The following is an 18,530-nucleotide window of genomic DNA, read 5'->3' on the forward strand; positions in this document are numbered from 1 at the left end:
CTAAAAACACACATCAAACAGAGTCCTGCGCCGGAGCTGTAATGCAAAAGTTTACTGCAACAGTTGCAACTTTTGGTCAGATTAACCAGCGCATCAATTATGCTGTTCTCCACCTTATCCAATCTACACATACATTTATACATAAGGTTCCTTATCAGTGTCTTACCTGTGGGTGCATTTTTGTTGATAAATGACTTTCATTATACATCTTGTCATACAGAATAACATCCTCACAGCGTCATTGTAAGCAACTGTAAACATCTCTGCACACTGCTCATTTTATACCAAAGATGAGGGGCTACAGAAATGTCTGAACCATTGAGCACATTTTGAATTTACGTGTAAAAAAATAAGTGTGTTGTTGAGTGCATGATTTTTGAATTTCCATGAATCGTCTATAAATGGTGACCGACATTGATTGACCTCACTGCACCACTTTTCCAGGAAATACAAAATTTCTACAATTTTGACATCTAATTGCCCATTCACTAAACCTCTCACCAGAACAGCCATACTTCAATCAAGTGATTATTCAGAAGGCTGAGAGCTCAGCATCCATAACCAGGCACACCAGAGTCTGTCGAGCCATTTTCTCTACAAGCTAAAGTGAGTTCTGTATGGGTTCTCATAAGAGCGATATATGTGCTAAATCCAAGTATGTTTCCCTATAGGACACATCCAAACAGGGTTGTTTTACAGTGAATAACATTTCAATTTGCATCACAAGACCTAACAGACTCTACCCTGCTATATGTGAACAAATCTGCTGCTTATTCCTGTGTCGTCTGCATGGATCATCAGACGATGCTGACTTTCTGCCTGAACATGCAACTTTAGCCTCAGTCTTGTAGCGTGAAGTTAAATACTGTGTGACCCATGAAACAGCTAGTGGAGTGCTATTTGCTTTGGCACAGTTTCCTGTGAAAACAGGCAGCTAGGGAATGAACTTGTTCAGGATATTGATTGGCGTTATAGCCAATAGCGCTGAATGTGCGTTGCGCTGCCCACCATGCAGTTAGCAGTCTACAGGCACTGCCCGGACTGGCAGCTTCCAGTGAACTTGGTCGAACTGGGACGGCACAACACAGCCCCCTTCTTATCAGGTTTGGCTCTTGGCACCTAGCTTAACCGTACTGCTAGCCAAGCGAACCACCTAATGGCAGCTACATTTGGCAGCAGGCAGAGATTACTTTGGCAATAAAGCTACCAATATCTGTCCATCAGAAAAGTCCATAAATCATTGTCTCCTTCGTTCCTGTCTTCTGTGGTCGGAGGAGTTCATTGGTAGGCTGCTGGTCAGCGGTAGTTAGCAGCTACTTCAAGCCACAAGTGGGCTTAACATATCCATCCAAAGTTGAGGGTTAACTAGAAAGTATTTTCTCAATAAAATATGATCCAACTTCAGACAAATAAGTGAATAAAGTCAAAAAGTTTTTTGTTTTTCAGAGAGGATATAAGGTTATGTTCATGGCCAATAATCTGTGAGGCCCAGTACCCAGAAACACTCCGCTTTGGCAGCATCACTGAAATTAAGAAAGTGCTAATTAGACCAAAAATTTGTTGATTTTGTTGAAGACTGGGATCTCACATTAAATCAAGTCTCACATTATAAAGAGTTACCATTAGCTAATTAGCTAAGGCTAGCCAGCTACATTTGATTAAGTCTGCTAGCAACAGTCCTCAATTTAGCCATTTGTTAGCTTGAATTTGAAGTCTGCTTTTATTTACTTTTGTGTCTTCTTGCGTACCAAAAACCTTGACACTAACCTAATTACTAACAAACTTCTAGTAATAAATTGGCAACCACCATCTGTTACTAACGAAGGCAACGCTTGGCGAAGAGTCAATAATCATTACTTTACTATTCTGGGCATCAGATCTGAACCGTTTGGGAGTGTAAACAGCTGCTGAAGACCAGCACTGAAAATTTAAACAAAGCTGCATACATGCAATAATTAATTTTGAACTGACCTAGAAGAACATTTGTGTAGTTACACTAGAAGGTAGATACAATCATGTCTAATACCATGACAGAAATAAAAGGGCACAGCAGGAGAGAGGCGGGTGGACCGAGAGAGTAAAACAAGATGACATTTAAAAAAAGCATAATTTGGATTAGATGAAGTGATCAGTTCCACATTCCTTTATAATATAATTTCCATGAAGCTTAAAGCTACATGACAGTTACAGCTTTAGATACTTCATTAGTGTCACTATCACGCCATCAGTGAAATTCAACACCATCAGTGCTGTTAATTCATAATTCTGACCTCTTTCCAAAATTCTCAGGAAGTTTCACTTTGCACCACTTTTCTGGCAGTCAAATCAGCTCTCGCAGTACTCTTGTTTCATTTAATGAAGTTAGGATCATATTTAAATCTTGCACTGGCTCATTCTTTAAGCCCACAAAAGAGCTTTAGCTTAACTTTCCCAGTCTCAACCCAGAAAGTCCTCTTGTGTTGGTCATTCAAGCCAGGATTTGCTTTTCTATTTATAAAAAGATTCACCTGCCAGACAGTTCACAGAAGTGTCACAGAAATAGCCCTTTAGGCCAAATGTTATGCATTTTACAACTAAAGTATCTGCTAATAGAATGTGCATGTATCGTATAAAAGCCTGCCAGATCGTTATGTTTATTTATTTAAGGGTCGAACATGACCAAACAAATTTCTGCCATGGTTTTTCACGTTCTCACAAGTGTAACCAGGTTGGCGGGGATTATTTGGAAGAAGGTGATGTCATGAACCTCCATGCACCAATCAATGGCAAAAGAAGTACTCAGATCTTTTATTTAAGGAGCACTGCTAATAAAGTATTACCATAAAAATTATGCAGAATCGCCCATTTCAGAATTATGCAATTAGATTATTCAAGATTCAAGAAACACCCATGGTTTATAATTATTGATGCATTAGAGTGTACTTGACTTTAATGTTGCAGATGGCAAATAAATCAAAAATATAAATTATATAAGATGTTATTTACACCCTCGATGCACTGTCAAGCTTGTGCAACCACTTTGGACGGGCTGCACGCAAACACTTTCAGCTTAGCAGCTACAGTGAATACTTCAGCTTTAAAAAGTGTGTAAATAGCATCTTTTCAAATCAATTTGGGATCTTGGGACTTCATTTTTGGGCGAACTTATCCTTTAAGTAAAGAGATTTGTTTATACATGATGTTGCTGAGGCAATGTGATTGAGATTTTGGGCTATATAAATAAAATTGATTTGTTTTGTTTTGCTGACTCTGTTGATTACACAAGATTTCACAACTCTCCTACAGCCATCTTCAGCCACAAGTGGCAGATACATGCAGGACACTTTTGTGTGGTTAAATGACAATCAGGGTTTGCTTTTGTTTTCCTGAGCTTCATCTAATCAAACCACTTACAATCCGGCTAGACTTAATTGTGCTGCAATATTGTGTTTTCCTCCCCATCGCTTTTTGATGCTATTCTCCTCTGAGCTGGTCGAGTGGCCTAATTGAAAGTATTCAATAGACAATTTGTTGGCAGGATGACACCTGCCTACTGGCTCACGTCAAAGTTACATTTGCCAGTTGGAGCCGCGCGATGCGTTGAAACCAAAACCAAAGTGAAAACAGCTCGGCACTCACTGAGGTGTTAATAGAAGAGATTGAGCAGCAGGATCAAGGTGAACAACACCCACAGACATCACAGTGTCAGGTTTTATAAAGGAATTCATAAACCACATGAATGAGGATTTAAACGGATTCAGTATCACAGATGAATGTATTCGCTATGATTTGATGAACCTTTCACTGCTCATCCACAGTGCAGATGCTCATTGTGTTTGTGCTCAGATTTGGACGGCTGTTGACCAGATAGATTTAATTAGGTGGAAAACAGACAAGTCATAATTCATTCTTGTTTTCCTCCTTCCTATTTCCCACCATTAATTAAGCTAAGAGTATGTTTTAAAGAAGGGGGGGAGAACATGAATGCCAAGGTGATTCAAGAAATCGCTGAACAGCCTGGTATTGCACTGAAACACAGAACAATGTCACCTTAAATGACGACTCTAGGAAACCATCTTTCGTGCTGTTATTTGCTGTTGTTAGACCATAAATTGAAGCTAATTGGGTGACAGTGGCGCTGAGTCGGTGCAACACTAATATGGCTGAAGGATCATTGGTTTAAACATCTACTTGGGGAAAATCCTGCCGCAGTTAATGTGAAGCATTCATCCTTCTTCAGTAAATGCCATCAGAGTAACTTCGTTGTGCAATACACAAAACTTTAGATTGGTCTGCTGAAGCTCAGCGCATGTAGTGGGACTGGACCACAGAGGCTGCGGTGCCCTGTGGTGTGTGTGCTTACAAACAAGACTCCCTTACTGAGGTAAATTGAAATTTGACTCTAACACCTTATTAGCAACAAGACGAAGAGTCTACTAGCAGCTCTGTGAGGCTGTACTGAGGCACAAAGGTGATGTTAGGTTTTATTCTTCAGAATGCTTTTTAGCAGGTATAATGTTTGCCAGTGTCCATATGTTAGTGCAGGTTTGCGTGCCGATGTTTGTTATTTAGCAACATGTACGGCTGATGGTAGTGTCATTAATTTGGAAGGTTCTGACAAATTTAAATGTTATAATTACCGCTGTCATGTCATCTTAAAAGTATGTCAGCAACAACCTATCAAAGGATAGATCTGTCTTTTTCCAAATGATGAAGTCCTCTTGATGTAACGTTAGCTCGCGAGTTAAGTAGCGTTTTGCTAACATTAGCTAACCTAAGATGTAACTATACAATTTGAAGTGTCTGTGAAGATTCATCTATCCATCAAATCCATGTTGACTGCAGCTAAGCACAGCCATATTTTGAAATAATTCCAATAGCTTTGGAAATATATTCAGACATTTAAAGTGGTTGTGCTCGGGAATTTTCATTGTAGAGTGGATACTGGCCTTGGTGGAGGTCTGGGTCCTTCTAAGTGTCCTTCTAGTTGTAAAATTGTGACATTTACTTTTGTGTCCACCTGCCCAGGGACTGCAGATGGAAATTAGCTACTAGATAAATCAAGGACAAAGCATATCCATTCCTCGAGATTAAAAAACATTTTTGTACATGGTCTCTGACGAATAAATGTAATAACCTAAACTGCTGACTGAAATCACTGGATAACCAAAGTAATTACAGTTATCCTGAGGGGGGCATGAATGTCTGGACAAAACGTCATGGCACTTGATCGAACAGTTGTCCAGACATTTAATTCAAGGACAAAAAATGTCCCCTTCATTGAGGAAAAGTCAAGGGATCACCAAAGTGACTGCGATTCACTGTTGGGATCGTGAATGTCTGCACCTAATGTCTTGGTAATCCATCCAAGAGTTGTTGAGACATTTCAGTAAAAACTAAAAATGTCATGAGAGGAAAAGTCAGAGGATCACTAACATCATTGGGCTTAATCCTCCTGGGAACATGAATGTTTGTACAAAATCACATGACAACTCATTCTTTAGCTCTTTTGGGCCGTCATTACCCAGGGCCCGGGACAATTGACCTGCTGTTTCTCCTCTGTTGGCGGTCCTGTCAAGCGTTTAGATTGCAGAATGCAACCACATGAACGCCCCTTTACTCACCCTCCCCTTCCAAGTGTGCAGAATAAGGGCGCCCTTGCCTTGCACAGCTCTGGCTGCACCAATTCTCTTACTGGTATAGGGGGAAATGCTCAGGCTTGTTCGGATGTCTTTAAACTAATCACAACCGTCTTGGGCAGCACTAAACTTGTTTTCGATGTGGGGAAACAAGTCCTGGCATTGACTTTACTTTAGAGTAACTTGTCTTGCTAGCGATGATTATTTTGGAACAGTAATCACAGGAAGTGGAAGGAAAGGGGAAACACGTGCCCAATGATGGGCTTCATACCAACAGTCCACATCTGGTAAGCAAGACTGGGGGTGCCCAAACTTTTTCCCTAGAAGACCAAAACTAAAACTTAAAACGTGGTGGGACACAGGCCAAAAGAAAACACCCATTGTATTTTATTGTTAAGATACAAAATGGTCCTAGGCTCAAAGTGTCACTCTGCCCACCATGCTCAGATTAGAAAAAAACTAAAAACATCTGTTGAGCCAAATCGAACTCTATGACAGGTCAACTTTGGCCCGCATTTCCTACTTTGGGCAGCTCTGGTGAAGCAGAACCTAGGGTGGCTGCTAAAAATGCCCTCCCAAGAGCCACTGTTTGGTTTGTCTGTTCTGGGCTACTGTAGAAACATGGCGGGGCAACATAGCAGCAACATGGACCCACTCTTTATGTAGCTATAAAAGGCTGATTCTAAGGTAACAAAAACACAACGATTATTAGTTTCATGCGATTATACACAAATGAAAATGTAATTATGAATATTAGTTTCCATTAGATCCCTCTAAAAAATCCTAGACACAAGACCTTTTGACTGCACATCTATTGTGGCTAATATGGTTCAGAAAAAACGAAAGTTTGAAGTGTAAAGGTCACATAAGATCCATATATGAGCACTAATCAGAGACAAATATTTGGTGAGCTTTAGCTGTCCATCACTTCTCAAGAGCAATTGATTCAAACTGTCTCCCAGCAGCGTGGATGTGTCAGTTTCTTCAAGGTCTTTGCGATGTAACCCACATAAATTTAGGCTTTGGTAATGATATTCATTGAAATATTTGGACGCATTCTGCCATCTTTCATATGGTAAGTTATGTGGTCTATTGTTCCAAGGTGGATATGGAAATGCATTTCTGAAGTAATATTCTCTGCATATTAGAGACCACTGATTAAAGCAGATAAGTGATGGAAACTTACAAGCCGAGACTCCCCCGCATTTTTGGGGAATTTAAGACGCAGTCTTGATGATACATGAGTGAAGGTTTTAATTTCCAATTCAGCAAATCATAAATGAAAGATAAACAAATCTTTAAATAAACCAGCGGATGTTGGCTCTGGGACACCAATTTGTTTTGAAAGCACTTAGAAGTCCTGATTGCTGCAGTGATGCTGCACACACACACACACACACACACACACATATACATACACACGCACACAGATGCTCGCTGAGGGATTGGTCCACACAAAGATGTGTCTTCATCATTCAGATGATTCATACGCTGCCGCAGTGGAATACTGCCTTTATTGTCTTGGCTGATCAACTTGACAGACAGTAATGAAATGAATGACAGACGATATCCCTTCATACTGCTCAGCCTCCACAGATTCAGAGTCCCTGTCCGCAAGAAGTGAGGGAGTGAAATTCATTACCAACAAATTCATTAGTCTTGAGAGATCAGTTTTTGGTACGTCTGCAGTTTTTGAGCCCTTTCGTCGCTTCTCTAAATGATCCACATTTGCACAGGTGCACTGCTGCGCTGTGCCACTCACAGCCCCTGACACATGCTCTTTTCACTGCACTCAATCTTGCTTTGTGCTTTTTAGGCGTCTCTTCTTAGCCCCCATGATACAGCTACTTGACATTCTCCTATAATGTGTTTCACTACATCTGTCAGGGCTAAAGATCCTCATATCCTGTCGCATCACTCAGATAGTCAGGAGGATTTTCAAGTGCAGTTGACAAGGGCTTACAGGCAGTCCTCTGGTCTCAGACTACACAAACAACTAATATCACCATTGATCTATCTGCTGATAAACTGTTCAATAATCCATTTGTTTGTTTTTTTAAATACTCATAAATACCACGACAACTTCATGTCAACAAATGTTTAGTCTTGCCAACAGTGCAAAACCAAAAGATATTAATTTTTTCAATTTCAAGAGAGATAATCTGCAATTTATTATCAGAATAGGTGCTGTTTATAAGTCTCTGCTGATTAATTAGTTGCTAAATAGTTTAATCACTATCGAAAGACACACACCACATAAATCGCTGTTCAAATCTGACAAGTCTTTACTCCGAGCTGTTCAATGAAGATAGAAATATGGGAACACTGTTTAATATCCATCATTAATGAATGGTAAATTTGTAGGGAATTAAACTTAACTTAATAGTTATTTCACTGCTAACAAACAATGAAATGCTTTAGAAGTTATTTATTAAGCAATTAATGTTTATAATGCTTGTGTAAATGCATAAAAATGATTCTGATTGGCGATCATTAAGTTGCAACAGATGTTTATAAATCTTTAAATTGCTTAATAAATGGTTTGCAAAGTAGTTTATTGTTTTTAACATAGAAATAGTTTTCACATAGCTTTATACTGCTTTTTCACATATTTAGTAATACTCCACAAGACCTGTAAACACTCTTTAATGTGTAAAATTGGTGGAGCTCCCCTTTAATGATGGTTATTATTAAGTGTTACACATAAACCTAAAAAAAAAAAAGTATTCTAGCTTCCTAAAAGATGAAAGTGTGGGGGGGAAAAAACCTTCATGCTGAAGACAGAAGAACAATATGCTGTCTGCAAGGTTTTTTTGTTTTGCAAATACAAAAATGAACAGCCACAATTTGACTGCGTGGCCTGTGACAGGTGACGTGTTGCATTGTGCTTTTGTCGAGCAGTGAGATCCCTCCTCACTTGTAACGTCTGAAAGCTGGCCGCAGACAGAACAGCTGTAAGTGATGAAGAATGGCTGTAGCTACTATGGATTTTTCAAACCGTCTGGGTTGACTCTCCTGACATTTAAGCTAACGTGCAGAGACAGTGAGCAAACACAATTTTTCACTGTAGCCCCAGTGCAGAAAAATGATGAAGTGTGCACAAACTCTTTGGTGGAGACGTCGGATACCAGCGGATCCTGTCTACTACACTTGTACTTTATTGAGAAAGTGAAGGCGGACGTGATCAGAAGTTGGTCTTGGCATATCGCACTTTAAACCCAGAGCCCAAATCATTATCTCTAAGTTAAGTGTGACACTTTGTTTCACAGCATCCTCCAGTCATGCATCTGCATATTTCTGTAATTTCCCCTATATCTCATTCATAATTATTCTTCCGGAGCCTTGATTCCAACATGTTTGACGTATTTCTCGTATATTTACAATGTGCAGCTATATCCAATCAACTATAAGAGCTCATCTTGATGCTGGTTAAAGCTGTTTGATTTCACTGTGAAATTGCTGGGGAGACAGAGACACCCTCTGGTGCGTTTCTGCTGCTACTGGCTTACAACAATCAAGAACATCACATACAAATGTACATTATTTTCTGACAAATTCAGATTGTGTTCCTGTCATTTTTTTAGCCTAATTTGGACAGTTTATCAGCAGGTATTGAAGTCAAACACTAATCAATAAATCATCAGACTCTGGCAGACTGCATCCCGCTGTTACAATTTGGCAACACTGGCTGCTTCAGTGTAAATCGTGCCAATTTCAAAAGAGTTAATAATGTTCAATACAACTGCACCGTTGATAAATATCAACATCTGTGTCATCAGAGAAGAAGCAGGGGAGTGAGAGGACAGATAGGAACGAACAGATAAAGAGACAGAGAAAGAGAGAGAGGGGGCAGAGAGTAAACAAGGCCATCTGGGAAATAAGGCCAGTCATTTCCATGTGCGCTCCTCTGAGCTGAGGTTTAACAAGCTGTGCATAAAGACAAGCCTGTGTGGGTGGAGTCCCTCTTAATCATAGCTATGAATGTTCAGCAGGAAACCAACCGGGAGGAGGAACTTGTTAATTGAGATCTTGATCCTCCAGAGGTGTCTGCTATAACTTCAAGCTCTCCATTTCTTTTTCTTTTTTTCCCCGATATTTTATTAGCTCATGCAGGCCACACTCGAGGGCACAGTTTAATGAGGTTTGTGCATTGTTGATATTTGTGAGAGCCACCAACCAGCCAGCATATATAGAGAATTATCAGGAAAATGGGAAGCAAAGATATTCACAGAACAAAATCTAGATCTTTTTACCTGAATTCATTAATCGTGTGCTTTAAGGGCACAGTTTTAGATTCATGGATTCATTTGCCGAACTGCTGCAACAGTATGTATGCTAATAAAATACACATATTTTAATCTATCTGGCACCGACATTGTTTATCTACACACTCAGTATTCAAAGCATGTAACATCAGAGGTGGAAATGATTTGCAGCTTTCAAGATTTTGACTGTGTCATTTGTATCAGATACAAAGATCCTGTTAATGATATAGGCAACATCATAGTGCAACAGCCTGCCACTAGCTCAAACTTTAAAGGGTAACTCCGCCAACTTTACACATTCAAGAGTGTTTGCAGGTCTTGCGGAGTACTACTGCATATGTGAAAAAAGTAGTTTACCGCATTTGTGGCTCCAGAGGAAGCTGCATGTAATCTGATACATTTCCTCCAGTGATATCACCATTGACTGTATAAAATAGTGGACAGAGCCACCATGACACCACCAGTAGGTTTCTGGAGAGCCAGAATAAAGAGCCAAAGCCACGCCCCTTCCAATGGACCAGCATGGGAAATAATACGTAGGGTAGTGAATGAGGAGACAAATCATTTTCCGATCCTGTTTGAATTGTGCCATGAACTACACATACGATGTTCATCAATTTAAAAGATTTTACTTCTAGCGATTTAATTTACGCATCTGTGAAGTTTATCTTGCTGAATACAACATTTAGGTATCACAAGCTTCTGTTTACCATGGATCTTATTTTTGGCAATAATCCAAAATCCAATGTTTGTTTTGCAAAACGTGCAGTGATAGACCTTTATCAGAGCAGATGTTTTCAATGTCAAAGCAGGAAAAGCACAGGTGTGATCAATAATGTTAACGATGGCTCCATTCCTTTAAGTGTCCCAGTAAGTGAGCATGCATGATACTGAATACAACAGAAACAAGCTCAACTAAATGGAATAAAGCCATCATCAAAAGTCAAAATGTCCGCTGTGAAAAGACTTTATTACGACTCTGTAGTTGTCATTTTCACTTTAATTCAGTTGATCTTGGCTCACTAGAAATCCTTGCCAGTGTGTGTTAGGAGCCAACTCCTCCTGTCTTGTTTTAAGTGCCCTCAACTGTTAAATCAGCTGTTGTATTTGCTTTGTGAAGTTCACAGACTTGCCATTCAAACACCTATTTATTTGTTTTTTTCTGAGCAGATGCACTGGGACGCTTTTAGATTGGATGTCAGGAATACCAGCTCCCGACTTCTGACTTGGAAGGCATCAAAAGCTCAAAGTGGGGTACCAGCCAGCGCCATCTTGGCTATCTATGCTAAGCAAGGACGTTAGGTTAAATCTGGAAACAGTGTTGCAGCCCCATTCACTCCTACGAAAGCTGCTCAGTGGACTTTTGAAGCCGAAAAAGTTTGATTCCAGGCTGTAAAAAAATAACACGTCCCAAAGAGCAATGCGCACCACTAGCTTCCGGTTTAGCTCTAACAGCTAATTTGAATGGGGTTAAAATAATTTAATCATGCGGCTCTTCTAGACTTCTAGCTCAAAAAAAATTATCCACCATTTTATAGACGCTTCTTTCACAATGTAAGCTTATGGGAAAAAGTGTTTTTGGGCCCAGTGTGTCACCTGGTGGTGTAATTACACAGTTTGGCCACTACAAAAACTGGCTTCAAAGCCTGCCGCTCCTCCCGGGGGCTTGATGCTAACTCCAGGCTAATCGAAACCAGGTGAGGAGGTGGAGCTGAAGCAACTTTCACAAGTTTACTGAGTGTTCACACATAAAGAGAAGCAAATTTCACCTCATGAGTTTGACTGCGGGTCAATTTGCCCCAAACAGCCACAATACTCAACCTTAACTGAACATTAGCCGCAAGCTAGCGAGCAAAGTTAGCACTCACCACATACTCTGTTTCTCTCTGCTGTCCTGCAGTGTCTTCTTCTCCATCTCTCCTCTGTACAGTCATTACGTAAAGTACATTTCCCCTCCATTCAGTAGTCACTTTCAGCAATTATAAATCCACTTTTTAATCGTAAAAGTTTAAAAAACAAACTCTCTGTTTGCTCTTCGCCTCCTGGTGTTTTCCTCCAGGAGCTCCGCGCTCTGCCCGCGACTGTCTGCCGGTTAAAGCTCGTTAACAGAGTCGCTCGTTGACCCATAACACCTGTCTGTCTCACCTCCGGTGTGTTAGTCCAGTTAATCACACACTCAGCCACATTATTTGTCCGATATTTGCATTAACAATTCCCCAAACGGCATCAACACCACAAATAAGTCCGAGGGATCAAGTTCAGTGGCTGTAATGAGAAGCGAGCAGACACCTGTCACTCAACGCAGCCACGCCCCTAATTATGCATAACGTTAAACCTTAATATATAAAACAGTGCCTTATATTAAAATTAAACCCTGTACAGCTGTCATGAAGGGGGGGATTAATTATAGAGGCCAAAACTGTCTGTTGTAAAGATGGTCATGTTAACATTGACTCACTTTTGGAGCCTGCCTCAAGTGGACATTCAAGGACCTGCAGAGCTAAGTTGCATTGTGGGTAATGTAGGCACCGGATTTGAAAAGGAAGAATAATGAGTGAAATAAAACTTCAGGGGAAGTCCAAATTCACATTTCATCCAGTCCACAAAGGCCCTTAAGAGGACTTTCTGCAGACACATCATGATACAGAAATATGTAGAAGTGAAGGTCAGCAAACTGATTTAATTTTTGTAGTCTTACAGACCGTCAATCAGCGGCCTATGTTTGCCGCACACACTTGCAGACTTGAGGTGATGAGCGTGAACACGTCACAGTAAGTATGACTGTATGTTGGACCAGCGGACGCCTACATTACCCAAACACAGCCACTGAGTGACATCACTGGCGGGAATTTGTCAGATTACCTGCAGCTTCCTCCGGAGCCACAAAAGGCTTTACACTACATTTTCACATGTGCAGTAGTACTCCTCAAGAACTGTAAACACACTTTAATGTGTGAAATTAGTGGCGTTACCCTTTAAGTTTAGGCCTACAACTACTTGAAATCTGTACACGATTACCTTTTCTCTGCTTGTGTCTATTCTAGCGTATACATTGTATTCCTGTAAGCAGTAATTCGCACATAAATGTGAAAAACACTCCATATATTTACTTTTTTTGAGTACTTATTGGTCTATTATTCTCCATAATATTTAAAATCTCAGCAGCACACTCTTTTTCTCCATTAATCTGTTGCTTTGTGTTCTGTTATACCTGTGCTAAGACAAATTCACAATTAATCATGTACTACACGTTTTAACATTTTGTAAAGAATCACAAGTCCTGAGTCTAATTTGTGCACAGGAAGTCGTTTTCCTCCCTTTGCTCACAAGCTTTTGATCTGCCAACTCCTCTACTCATCAGTTTATCTGAGCCATGTGAGGTTTTGTTAGCTTGCTGAATAATCAGTTACAAAAATAACTGTGTGGGAAGTGAACTAATTTGTTTAGTTAAAAAAAACAAAACATTTGGGAGGGCTTAAATGGCATTTGTTAGAAACAGTACAATCAAATACATGTCAGAATGATTTTAACTTGACTTAAGTATAATTGTGAGGTTCTTCACTATAGTTCAGAGGTTATTATTGACATGTTTTTGACAGCTACAGTTACAATCTACGTTTGAGTTTCATAGTTTAAACACACATAATGGGGTTATAAAATACAACAGGTTGTGTCTAGTTGAGGCCCCATGTCAGGTTTAAAATGATGATGTTAGTAGTTCCAGCAAAGATACAGCTACACAGATTATTTCAGCTGTCCTAGACCCAAAGAGGTAAAATTATAACACTATTTTTCCACATATTTGTGGTGCTTTTTGGGTGAAAATAAATAAACAAATGCTCACAATTTCACAGCCCATCCGATTTATTTTGTGACCCTTTGGAGGGGCCTGACCCCAAGGTTGAGATCCACTGAGCTAAACCACCTGATGGTGTGTTAAGTAACTTGATAAATAAGTATTGACAACTTATTCATTTATCTAATATGTCAGTCAATGCTCATTGTTCTATAGAACAAATACCTTTTGTTATGACTTGCACTTTTGTAGTGTAGCCTTTTAAATACAGCACTTTCATTTTTATTATTGGTAGAAAGGATTTCAATACTTCTTCCACCGCTGGTAAAATCAGTGTAGTGGTTGAAATCTCAATTGAAAGTGTCCTGTCTGTGTTCTAAAAGGAATAAAAACAACATGCTGAACTTTCAGTTTGAATTAAAATCTTCGCTCCAAACAAAAGCCCAGACTTGTTTGTCTCAGTCTGTCACAGTTTTTGTTTCTTTTCAGCTTTCCTAATTATAATACCTTTACGCTGAGGCATGGCTGAAACAATATTTCCACAGATTAAGAAGACGACACGTAAACACTCTGAAAATCTTACACATGTAGCTCAGTCGCTCCATCTCTAATCAAGGATTCATTTTCTTTCTCTTTTTCATTATGTTTGTTTTTTTGCAGTTTGTAAACATATTGATCAGGAACAGATGGTACTTATTTAACCAACATGGTTTGATGTGGTTAAGTCTGCAGCAATAATGAAGATATGGATGTACTATGCATACGTTACTGACTTATTGATATATATGGACATGACCTCGACCTCGCATTTTATCCATTGTTTATGTTGTGTGGTTGTCATGTTATATTTTGTTAGCACATTATGTTTGTTTCTTGTCTTTCATGTCTGAATACACTGAATAATTAAAAGTCCACTGCTCTTTAAGGTACTATGCCATTATATTATTATATCAGTGGCAGAAAATGATCTTAAAATGATAAAAATATTGTCACAGTCCTTGAAAGGGTAACCACAAAAGTCTGAATTAAGGTCATTGAATACTTGGAAAGACTTCATGCAAAGACAGCACAGTACACTGATGTGCCAAAGAGAGACATTTACTACATTTCATCCTACCTGAACGGTAGTCAAACAGAGAGATTTCAGAGATGAGACAACTTCTTGTAAAATACTACAGTCGTTTTGTTCCTCATTGTTTTTACTTCAGTTTGATCAACAGAGGGAGAAAAACATTAAATAACAGACCAATTGAAATATGTTAGGATTATGTGCATTTATTTAATCTCCACATCTTTACCTTTGTCGTCCTTGTGAATTTGTTTGTTTGCCGAGTCTAAACTGAAGACAGATACATCACGTGAGTGTAAACAGAAGCCAAAAGCTGCAAATCTAAGCCGTTCATGCCGTTCGTCCTACTTGATGTTTTGTTTGGCAAACGCTCTGTGGATCCGACACGAGAGCAGAAAGAAAAAAAGTCCACGTCGGAGCAGCTGTCAATGTCCTTTTCACTGCTCAGCTTTCGTCTGCCTCCAGGTTTATGTTGTTACCAAACTTGGCGTAGAGCTGGACCTTCAGATCACCCAGCACTTGCTGTATTGCTGTCACTCGGTCCTCAAGGCCTTTGACCTCCTGCTCCAGTGCTTCCTGATCACAGAACATGGAAACTCAGATTACATATCAACCACTACAATATCTACACATGTAGCAGGACATTTCCTTAAACAGGTTTTAATACACTGCTCCTACTAGAAGACTCAGAAACTCACACTTTAATGGCAAGTTAAATCAGTATGCATATCTGTCTGTACTTAATTATAATCAGCAGTTATTTATGGGTTGGAAAGTGAGCCGTTCTCCACATATTTGTCATTCAGTGTGTGTAGCAGACTGCGCCACATCAATCAGTACCAGCCTGCGCAGGGTGCTTTGTTGGGTGATGAAACAGCAGCAAACACAAGGACAAATAGGAAGATCCTGAAGTGACAGACGGGAGGGACAAGATCTAATCTGAAGTCCCTCGTGGTCAGTGTCTGCCCTCGCTATGTTTTAGAAAAATAAATAAAGCCCTGATTCTACCTGGCTCGTTTCCCAAAGGTGCACCAAGGAGGATCTCACCCGCCCTTTTTGTGTCACCTGCCATCTGGCCAAACAATGCCATCAGACTCAGAGGCCTGAGCTTGAACCAGCCTGGGGGGGGGAGTGGTGCTGTTGCCTTTCTGTACAATCCCGATGCACTGCTTTGGAAAGTTTCTCCCTTTTACAGAGCTCTGGAACAACTATCACTGCACGTTAACTTAAAGTCATAGTTCTACATTTGCTGAGAGTTTGAGGAGAAGATCGATAGCACGCTCAGAGTCGTGTTGTTGTCACACTGAGGTTGGCAGGCAACCAGTGGAGACTCCATGAAGTCACTGCGTCTGATCGAGATAGTCCAACATCTAACACTGTGTAAAACCACTTGTCATTTTTACACTTTTTATACAAATTAAACAAGATAAAACATGTTAAGGAGCTTTAAGCGCACTGGTAGGCTGATTTAGTTACCTTTAGACAAAGCCAAGCTAGCTGTAGCTAGGCTAACAGGCTGTAGCTTTATAAGTACTGTACAGACATAAGAGGGGTATCAACCTTCTCATCTAACTCTTAGCAAGAAAGCAAATAAGCATATTTCCCAAAATGTTGGACCATGATTGGAACAAACTTGAGCTTTGCGTTGATCATTATATGTTAAATTCTCCTCAACAGTGCTTTTTAAACCAAGTGGGGTTCTCTCACTGACGATTACAAGTCTGAAGAGTATATGATGGTATTTCAGAAAACCTACCTTTGCAGCCTCCAGCATCTCTTGTGTTTCTTCCTGCGAGTGGCTGACAAAGACGTTGCCGATTTGATAGGGGATCAATAGAGCGTCGTCGTCTAACATCATTAGGTCGTCGCTGGCATCCTGTAAGTTCTGCAGCGATTTCTGTATGGAGACATAGGCAGACCATTAAAAAGTCGCAACCAGGGTAAATAGTTTTGATAATTTGGCAGCTGCGGTGGCCTTTACACAACATTTAACTACGACTCGTCTGAACAAATTAGGTTTCAGTGTCGATTCAACTTTACCGCACAATTTTCAAAGGTAGTGAATTGTGGCTCTGATGATTTATCACCATTTCCACTGCATATAATCTTTACAACATAACAGACTTTCCTTGATCCACTTTAAGTAATTTGTCCATTGTTTAACTCCCTTTTCACTAGGAATTAGGAAAGGTGGTTGCAGAAAGACTCAATGTCTTTCAATTTTCATCTTTTAAGTCATTCATTTACAACAACACATGAACAACAGCACTGGGGAGCCTACTTCTTATGATCATCCAGATGTAGATAGATGGAGGGCAGGCGGTCACATATTACAAACAGGATCAAATAAAATCCGATCTCAGTGGTTTTACATTCTCAGTCCATTTAGTCCAGATCTGATAATACTTTTCTTTTTGCACTCTGAGGGAAAATGATAACTTTTCCATAATGTAGATCTCATGTACAATATCAAACCATTCCTCAGTGGTGGGTGGATCTACTTTTAACCATTTTCTCATGTTTTTTTTTTACAAGCTGCCAGTAGTATACCAAGTCATTTTTTGTCATTTGAATTTTCGAACAATTTATTGCCCATGTACGTAGTTTCACATTTGAAAGGAATGTTTACTCTTAATATGTTATTTGTATGTTTATGGATCTCTTCCCAGTAAGCTCTAATAACCTGGCAACTCCAGAAAATGTGACTGACTCCATTAGTCCCACAAAGTCTCAAACAAGCATCACCACCACCCTGATGTCGCTTCTGGATGGGTGTGACAAAAACAAATCTCACATTATTTTGCCAGCTGAACTCTTGCCATATGTTCGACCCTGTTGAGATCCACTGTGGATCCTCCAAAACCTCAAACACTTCTTTGAAACCATTCAATAGAAGATCATTTGAATCCTCATGACAGTCAGACTGTTGTGACAGACTGCTAGCAATATTATCTCACGTCAGTCAGTTAGTAAACACAGTATCACAGCTGGAGTGTCAGATGTGAACACAGTTATTGCTCCCATCCACCATGATTGACCATGACAGTTCTTGACTACAGCTGACCACACAGTGAACCCTGAGAGTGTGTGTGTGTGTGTGTGTGTGTGTGTGTGTGTGTGATGTGACTGCTTACTTTCTTTGACTCTATTTCATTCTTCAGCTCTGTCACCCGATTCGTGTTCCTGGCGAATTTATTGATCTTCTGCTGGTCCTCAAACGTCACATTCACATCTTCAACTGCCTGCAAACAGGAGGAAATAGATTAAAATGGCATGTAGCTAACGTCAGTTGAACCGAACAAGCCTTCTGACTAGCTAACATGAGCTAGGAAGCTAGAGTAGTGTCTGTCAAACATCACAGCCCCTCGTATTACTAGTTAAGATCCCCATCATCTGCTGCAGTCTCGGGTCTCTCTGTCATCTGGTGTCCGGATAAATCTGGCTAGCTAGCGCGTTAGCTAGCTAGCATGTAGCGGTAGCTTGCTGCTATCACTAACATGAGCTGCACGAGGGTGTGACCACGACTTTAACCGTTAAATCTCACTAGTACAAGAAGCAACTGTGAGTGTTTTTCTCCCCACACATATATCTCAACTGGTTTCAACTGCACCCCCACACGAAACAGCAACGAGGTGGCTCGAAGACAAAATATAATTTCTTGTGATTTTTAACTTACTACAGGTCCCTTCATGGTGGCGGCCATCTTGGCTTCCTCGACTGCACAAAGACAGAGGGACGCAACACGACGATAGGACCACACTGCCACCTAGCGGGCAGGAAAG

General features: G+C 40.1%; 2 protein-coding genes across 5 annotated transcripts in view; both read right to left on the reverse strand.

Annotated features, from left to right (window-relative positions):
- The window catches only part of LOC311265823 (putative N-acetyltransferase camello), a 58,646-nt gene extending 46,463 nt beyond the window's left edge, over positions 1 to 12,183 (reverse strand). For 2 of the 4 annotated variants that reach the window (XM_084367848.1, XM_084367846.1), the window contains exon 1: positions 11,752 to 12,183. In XM_084367848.1, coding sequence (XP_084223974.1) covers positions 11,752 to 11,842 — 91 coding nt within the window. In that variant the 5' untranslated portion in view covers positions 11,843 to 12,183. The remainder of the gene's footprint in view (positions 1 to 11,751) is intronic. The other 2 variants (XR_014623629.1, XM_084367845.1) reach the window with 2 other exon arrangements.
- Positions 12,184 to 14,934: 2,751 nt separating this feature from the next.
- Positions 14,935 to 18,530, reverse strand: pfdn4 (prefoldin subunit 4). Its single transcript, XM_084365638.1, has 4 exons — positions 18,425 to 18,530; positions 17,883 to 17,990; positions 16,505 to 16,645; positions 14,935 to 15,324 (listed from the first exon to the last, which is right to left on the reverse strand). Exons 1-4 carry the CDS (start codon positions 18,449 to 18,451, stop codon positions 15,193 to 15,195), a joined length of 408 nt encoding a protein of 135 aa, XP_084221764.1. The 5' UTR covers positions 18,452 to 18,530; the 3' UTR covers positions 14,935 to 15,192.

Source organism: Pagrus pagrus, assembly GCF_965226575.1.
Source record: "Pagrus pagrus genome assembly, chromosome: 11".
NCBI lineage: Eukaryota > Metazoa > Chordata > Actinopteri > Spariformes > Sparidae > Pagrus > Pagrus pagrus.

Excerpts from the sequence above, each read along its gene's own strand:
- pfdn4 (XM_084365638.1), bottom strand. The coding sequence starts at position 18,451 with ATGGCCGCCACCATGAAGGGACCTGTA. Across the intron at positions 17,991-18,424 it reads CCACCATGAAGGGACCTGTA|GCAGTTGAAGATGTGAATGT; the intron begins GTAAGTTAAAAA and ends TCCTGTTTGCAG. Across the intron at positions 15,325-16,504 it reads AGATGCTGGAGGCTGCAAAG|GAAGCACTGGAGCAGGAGGT; the intron begins GTAGGTTTTCTG and ends TTCTGTGATCAG.